We start from the raw sequence: 7,482 nt of genomic DNA on the forward strand, positions 1-7,482 counted from the left end.
GTGAAGCCACGAGGCACTACGAGACAAAATTTTGCGGAATTTCTAGTCTCTGGAAAAAATGTCTTCTGACATTTCCCTCTAGACCCACTCATTCCCAAGATAAATGGACAGCTAATCAGCCATATCTCGAAAACGAGTGGAAAATGTCAAGAGGCTACTCGTTCTTTTTGGATTACTTCTGCCATTGCAACCACTATTTCACTATTAGACATCACCTTCAATCAACCTTTTCCAAATATCTTGGCTTTTCGCATGAACCCCGTATTTGCAAGTCACTCTCGCGCACGTTTCGATGAAGACAATTCCTTTAATTAAAAGCCAAGTGAATACACATTCGACAAATATCAATATGGAGTACGTACTGGAACGCAGGCAGTTCCTTTAAGAATTATGTTCTCATAATTTGGGAAATGTTACGCAGATAGTTCTAGTTCAGTGATCTCAACTGATCAACCAGCTTTGGGCCAGCCTTGGATGCCTGTGTTGGCCCGCGACTAGCCAAGGTTGGACCCTCCTTGGACCCTTATGCCGACCCTTAATTTAGACTACCACATTTTTATTACCGTTATAATATAAAGAGATATTCTGACCCTTGTGACCCTAATTCTGACCCTCATGACCATTATTCGGACCCTTGTTGTTTAATGACCCTTGATGCTTATTTGGATCCTTAATTTGGTCCTCACAATAACCCTTGTGACCTTTAAGCTGACTTCCGGGACCCTTATTCTGACCCTCATGACCATTATTCGGACCCTTGTGACACATAATCTGACCCTCACGACCCTTATTTTGACCCTCATAGCCCTTAACTTTGAAGTCTCAATTTAGAGTACCAAATTTTGATCACCAGAAGCCGATTTGGATTTTTATATTACAGAGCGATTAACGTACCAATAAATTCGAATTAATTAATTTAATTACACTGTTAGTGGATTGTTATCTTCCCGCACACCTCAATCCCTCCAATACGAGGTATCCTAAAAGCGACGAAGGCTAATGATCCTCATCTTTCTGTTTCAGGATCCGCGAAGATGGTTGGCTACTACCACCCGGAGTCGATAGCCCCTCCTCGCCATCCGCACGTGATGCCGGACGTGGTCCCAAAGCAAGACCCCCTGAAGTCTCTAGTATGTTCTCCAGACCTCACAATCTTCCCATCATCGACCTTAACCCGCCTAACCCCGGCAGCCCAGCCGTCACCCGAGAAGCCGTACCAGTGTCTCATCTGCCAAAAGACATTCGACCAGAAGAACCTCTACCAGAGCCACCTCCGGTCGCACGGCAAGGACGGCGAGGACCCTTACCGCTGCAACATCTGCTCCAAGACCTTCGCCGTCCCCGCCCGTTTGACCCGGCATTATCGCACCCACACCGGCGAAAAGCCCTACCAATGCGAATACTGCAACAAGTCCTTCTCCGTGAAAGAGAACCTAAGCGTCCACCGCAGAATCCACACGAAGGAGCGTCCTTACAAGTGTGACGTCTGCAGTCGTGCCTTCGAGCACTCTGGCAAACTCCACAGACACATGAGGATACACACGGGTGAGCGTCCTCACAAATGTTCAATATGCTCCAAGACCTTCATCCAATCTGGCCAACTTGTAATCCACATGCGCACGCATACCGGCGAAAAGCCGTACGTCTGCGAGGCATGCGGCAAGGGCTTCACCTGCTCGAAACAGCTCAAAGTCCATACGCGGACTCACACGGGCGAAAAGCCCTACACCTGTGACATTTGTAACAAATCATTCGGCTACAATCATGTCCTGAAGCTCCACCAGGTAGCCCATTACGGACAGAAGGTCTACAAATGCACACTTTGTTGTCAGACCTTCAACTCAAAGAAGACGATGGAGGCGCATATCAAGACGCATGCGGACTCGACGACATCACCCCGGGATTCCCCGATCGAGCCGGTTATCGAGATATCGCAGAGCATCAATGGGATCAATATTAACTCTAATCATTCTGATCATTCGAGCAGCTCGGATGGCAGTGGTATCAGCAGCAGCAGTAGTGACAAAGAGAACAGCAAGACTGAGGAGGCGAGGGAGCTTTACGAGGCTGGGGACAGGGAGTTTCCGTATTATTTGTATCCTAGGGAGCAGGGCCAGGGGGTGTATGGACAGGGACAGGGGGTCAACCCTGCGTTGTTAGCGGCGGCCGCAGCTGCGGCTGCTGCCGAGGACAAGGCATTTGGCGCGCAGGACGTGCAGACTGGGCCGGTTTACATGTATCAAGACGCCGGCTGCGGGTACGAGCAGGAGTATGGGCTCCAGGTTAATGAGGAGTGCCAGGGGACACTCATGAATCTGGCGGGGAATGATGCCAGGAGGCGGGTTGAGGCCGCTCTGGAGGCTGTGGAGGTCGAGAGGAGGGAGTTTGGGGGGATTATGATGAAGCAACAGATACTGACGCCACCTAGCAGCAATCCGGTGTCGCCGGCACCGTCGCCGGATCCGCTCGATCTGGCTGTGCCTGCTAGGGAGACCCTCATTTTGCCACCCAGAAAGAGGTCCAAGATGATTCTGGAGAGCATGGAGAGCGAGAGGTGTGAGAACGCTGCACAGAGACATAGCTCGGTCATTCAGTTTGCTAGGGCGTCTTAGTGGGGTGCGGAGAGGACGAGGGGAGATTTTGTGCAGGGAAAAAGTGATTGGGATGAGTGAGAGATTCGGGGAGGGTCGGGGGCCCTCCGCAAGGGAGGGCCTCCGGCGTTTTTTGGACTGGTTGAAAATAGTCGATTCAGAATTTGAGGATTATCTCGGTAATGAGGGGGTTTAGGAGAAAATGTCAGAAGGCTTTTTTTGTAGCTGACTAAATTCTACATAAAAAAGGTTCTGCGAAGGTTTTCGATATCACGAGTAGTTAATGAGAGAATTTGATTATGATTAATCCTAGTCTGGTCACCAAATGCGTCCCTGCGCGGGGATTCCCCGCCGTGTTTTTAGACTGTAACGTTGCCGAATTCAGTCTACACTGCCCGGGTGCGTTTAGCGAGTTTCCGGCAACGTCGCGTCATGGGTACTTTCATTCAACATGGGAAAAGATAATTCATCTGTTCAAAATAATGTTTTCTCTAGGAATTTTGGGAAATATCTTGTAATAAAAACTACTATAACATTTAGATAGTTCAATTGACCAAGTCAAATTTTTTTGCATTTTTCCCTCATAGGGTGACCAATCTAGGGTTAATGGAGGGATGGGGGAGGAATTCTGAATTCTGAATCTGAGTCGAATATTACTTCCTAAATTGTTAATTTGAAAAAATATCGGTCACTGCTGATGAAAATCTGCGGAAAAAAAACCCTCCGACGCTTTTTTCTAAACCTTCAAGATATTATTAGAGAAAAACAATCGTCTCCATCACTCTATCTCTGAGAAATGATTTTCTCTGCACAAAAATTAGTGTCAAAAAAGCGTGCCGAATATTTAATGAACAAAAACAATCCTAAAAGAGCACGTGAATGATTTCTAAATCTAGAGATCGTAAATTTTTTGAGAGTTATTTATTAAAAGTCCCGATATTGGGACAAGCGTTTGAGTCGTGTCGTTTCGTGTACGTGTGTAATTGTCCCTTAATCTCATTATTATTTTGTCAATTCAATTTTATAATTCGGTTATCTCAAGTCGGCTAAATCCACGAACAAGAGAAAAACGTGAGGTGAAGAAAAAAAAATTACAAATCCAGTTGAAAGAAATTTACCCAAAAGAATTTATTATTTATGAAGAAAAAGAAAATGTCAAAACATTTATCGTTTTCTTGATTGTTTAATATTATTATTTTTTTTAATATTATTTTTTATTTGTTATTCATTAAAAATGTCGTGGCTAGACTAAAAAAGCACCAAACAATTGATATCTCTGTGATAAGAACTCCGTACTACCAGAGTATTGAGGGTAGCTGAGCCCACTGCCAGTACAAGCGTATAATTATTATTAAAATTTCTCCTCATCGACCTATTAGTTATTCTCCTTATTTCCATTATTACGATTTAAACAATTTTCAATGTCTCAACGTTGTCTGACAATTGCAGACTTATCAGACTGATATTTACGTGTACAACCATTAAAAAAAAATCATCAAAAGATCATTTTTCACAAGAGATCAAAGAAAAAAAAACATTTCTCAAGAAACATCACGCCACGCAGTGCCTGAACTGTTTCATCAAAATGTTATTTTCATTCATTAAAACTATATTTTTCATTCGTTTAGTTTCATTATTATTTTTCCTTCATAGTATATGAAACGAGGTTTTCCAAAAATTCTCAGGACAGCCCCTACATGGGGCACCATAGATACATATTGTAGATGATTAATAGTTTCGTTTTTGAAGTTTGATGAAGTGGGATAGACGCGGGGGTGGATTGTATTGATGGAGAGGAAATTTTTTCGTTGAGAATAACGGTGAATTCATCCCCAAAACGAGAAGGAAGTCAGTGCATCGAGAAAAATTGGAGATTGCATCTTCATTTTTATAGGAATTTTTCCAAAAAACTGATGAATAAAAACCATTGTTAACAAAATCCATCGCTTGTTCTTACCATGCTTAACAAAAAAAATTATTCCTGCAGTGAACAATCTGAATAAAGGGAGACGAAGGGCGCAACGGAACACCAGGGAAAACGAGTAATTAGCATACTTCAGGTGTTTTTGTCTTTAGTTGAAAGTCAAATAATCTTGACAGTCAAATGACTTTGTTGATCATTCGACTCTAACCGGTTGACCCTTAAGACCACTTGACCTGTTGAACCTTAACTCCAATCGTGTTTACGGGTAGTTTGACCCTGACCTCTACACGCCCTCAAAAACCCTTTGACCCCCAACACCAGACGTCTTTAAGGGTCGTCTGACCCTCACGATCCTTTGACCCTCAACTCTAGACGTCCTCAAGACCTTTTAAACATCAACTCCAAACGTGTTCACGAGTCGTTTGACCCTCAAAACCGTTTGATCCTCAACTTTAAACCTCTTCAAAAGTCGTTTGTCCTAAAAAACTATTTGACCCTCAATTCCAAATGTCTTTACGGGTCGTTTAACTCTCAAGACCATTTGACCCTCAACCCCAGAGGTTCTTAAGGGTCGTTTGACCCTCAAGATCATTTGATCTTCCACTCCAAACATCCTCAAAACCCTTTAAACCTCAACTCCAAACGTGTTCACGAGTCGTTTGACCCTCAAAACCGTTTGATCCTCAACTTTAAACCTCTTCAAAAGTCGTTTGTCCTAAAAAACTATTTGACCCTCAATTCCAAATGTCTTTACGGGTCGTTTAACTCTCAAGACCATTTGACCCTCAACTGCAGGGGCTCTTAAGGGTCGTTTGACCCTCAAGATCATTTGATCTTCAACTCTAAACATCCTCAAAACCCTTTAAACCTCAACTCCAAATGTGTTAACGGGTCGTTTGACCCTGGCCTCTACACGTCCTCAAAAGCCCTTTGACCCCCAACTCCAGACGTCTTTAAGGGTCGTTTGACCCTCACCTCTAGACATCCTGAAGACCTTTTAAACCTCAATTGCAAACGTGTTTACGAGTCGTTTGATCCTCAACTTTAAACCTCTTCAAAAGTCGTTTGTCCTAAAAAACTATTTGACCCTCAACTCCAAATGTCTTTACGGGTCGTTTGACTCTCAAGACCATTTGATCTTCCACTTCAAACATCCTCAAAACCCTTTAAACCTCAACTCCAAACGTGTTTACGAGTCGCTCGACTCTCACGACTATTGACCCTCAACTCTAAACATGCTCAAAACTAGTTTCACCCTGAAAACCCTTTGACCCTCAACCTCAAACACGTTTACGGGTCATTTGACTCTACCCTCTAACCATCCTCAAAAGTCCTTTGACCCTAAAAACCATTTGACCCTCACTCTAAACGTCCTCAAAGGTCGTTTGACCTTCAAAACTATTTGACCCTCAAAAAACCAGTAAAAATATTCCTGAACTTTGGCACAATTTTGCATTAGGATGAATTCACCCCGAACAACAAAAACCGAAAATTTGCCTAGCTCCGCAATAGTCCAGTGTATTTCCTCCCATCATCGAAATATTCCACTTCATCAGCTTGACAAATCGAAAAATAGCGCCAGCGCCGGTAATCGAAAGCACCAATCGCCATGTCATAATCCCATGCATTGAAATCACCATTTCATGCACCAGTGTTGCCTTAAATCTCTAGGCTCATTACAATATATACCTCGTGCTTATCGTCCGGCTGGCAATTAACGAAAATTTCATATTTTTAAATGTCTCTGACGAACATAATCGAGTATAATCATTCGCTCGTTACATTCTCAAGTATGCGTACAAAGACTGGCAATAGAGTGTGTGCGATTGAAGAATATTATATTGTAGTTAAAATTAGAGGCTGAAGTAATGGTTAGAGGGCACACCCTGTCTTTACTATTAATTGATTGATTAATTGATAAAAGGAAGAAATTGATTGAGGTGGAGGAGAAGAATTTGGGGTGCGAAAAATATATTTACGTGCGCTGTTCGATTTTTCTAATTTTAAGAAGTATATCTCAAGACATAATTAATATATTTCGTGATTAATTGATAATTACGTAGGGAAGGGGTAGACAGGGGGAATGTACTTCAAAAGTGGAGACTTTATATCGCGATTATCTCGGAAGGGAGTCGATTGAGAGAAAAATGTTATATGACCATTTTTATGGAGAATTAAATTCTCCGCAAAAAAGGTTCTGAGACATTTCTCTCTAAACCGCTTACCTCTCGAGATAATCGCAAATTTTTGGTTTATAATCGACGAATCCATTTCTGGGCTCATCCCCGGGTCTCGCCCACTTGACTATCGAAATGATGTAATTGAATAAATCCCAGTGCCAGTCTGATCGAATAAAAAAATACGGAACCGCCTGCCATTACAAGCATATATCTTAAATTAAGTAATTAAGATGATAATTATGCGATGAAAATTGAGAAAAAAAAATTATTAAAGCGAAGTTTTCTGCCGAATGACTCTTGTTGTGAGTGTATGTATTGTACATACTAATTATATTATTTATAAATTAACATTGAAGCGTGTTGCATGCTCATACTCAAACGAATTGCCCGAAAATCGATAGTGAAATTAATTCACAGTGAAAATTGTCTCCATTGCGTACTATGGAATTTAATGAAAAAACGTACTAGTTAATCGTAAATGCGTAATTAACTGATTTGAGGGCTTTAATTCAATATCCATCATTCTGTACTGTCATGATCGTGTGTTGTTACGTTGTTTTAAGTTTCTCACTGTCTTTTTCATTTTGCATTAGTTCTTTTGTACATAGGAACGAAGATCAATGAAATTTATATATTTAGGTTTAAGAGGTTGTCTGTTGGATGATTACATAATTTATGGTATAATTGATTTATTGTGGTAATTATTTCGTTTTGTGAATGAAAAATACATGCACCTCGACGAAGGAGAGAATTTAAGGAAGATTAAACTTTTTAATTACGAGAAATA

At 41.8% G+C, this 7,482-nt stretch overlaps 1 protein-coding gene across 1 annotated transcript in view; it reads left to right on the forward strand.

Annotated features, from left to right (window-relative positions):
* Positions 1–7,482, forward strand: part of LOC107044924 (Krueppel homolog 1) — a 9,670-nt gene extending 2,188 nt beyond the window's left edge. Inside the window, exon 2 of the mRNA XM_015267005.1 lies at positions 1,024–7,482. Coding sequence (XP_015122491.1) covers positions 1,035–2,612 — 1,578 coding nt within the window. The 5' untranslated portion in view covers positions 1,024–1,034 and the 3' untranslated portion in view covers positions 2,613–7,482. The remainder of the gene's footprint in view (positions 1–1,023) is intronic.

This window comes from Diachasma alloeum, unplaced genomic scaffold (assembly GCF_001412515.2).
Source record: "Diachasma alloeum isolate Michigan unplaced genomic scaffold, Dall2.0 Dall_scaffold_00840, whole genome shotgun sequence".
NCBI classification, from domain to species: Eukaryota; Metazoa; Arthropoda; class Insecta; order Hymenoptera; family Braconidae; genus Diachasma; species Diachasma alloeum.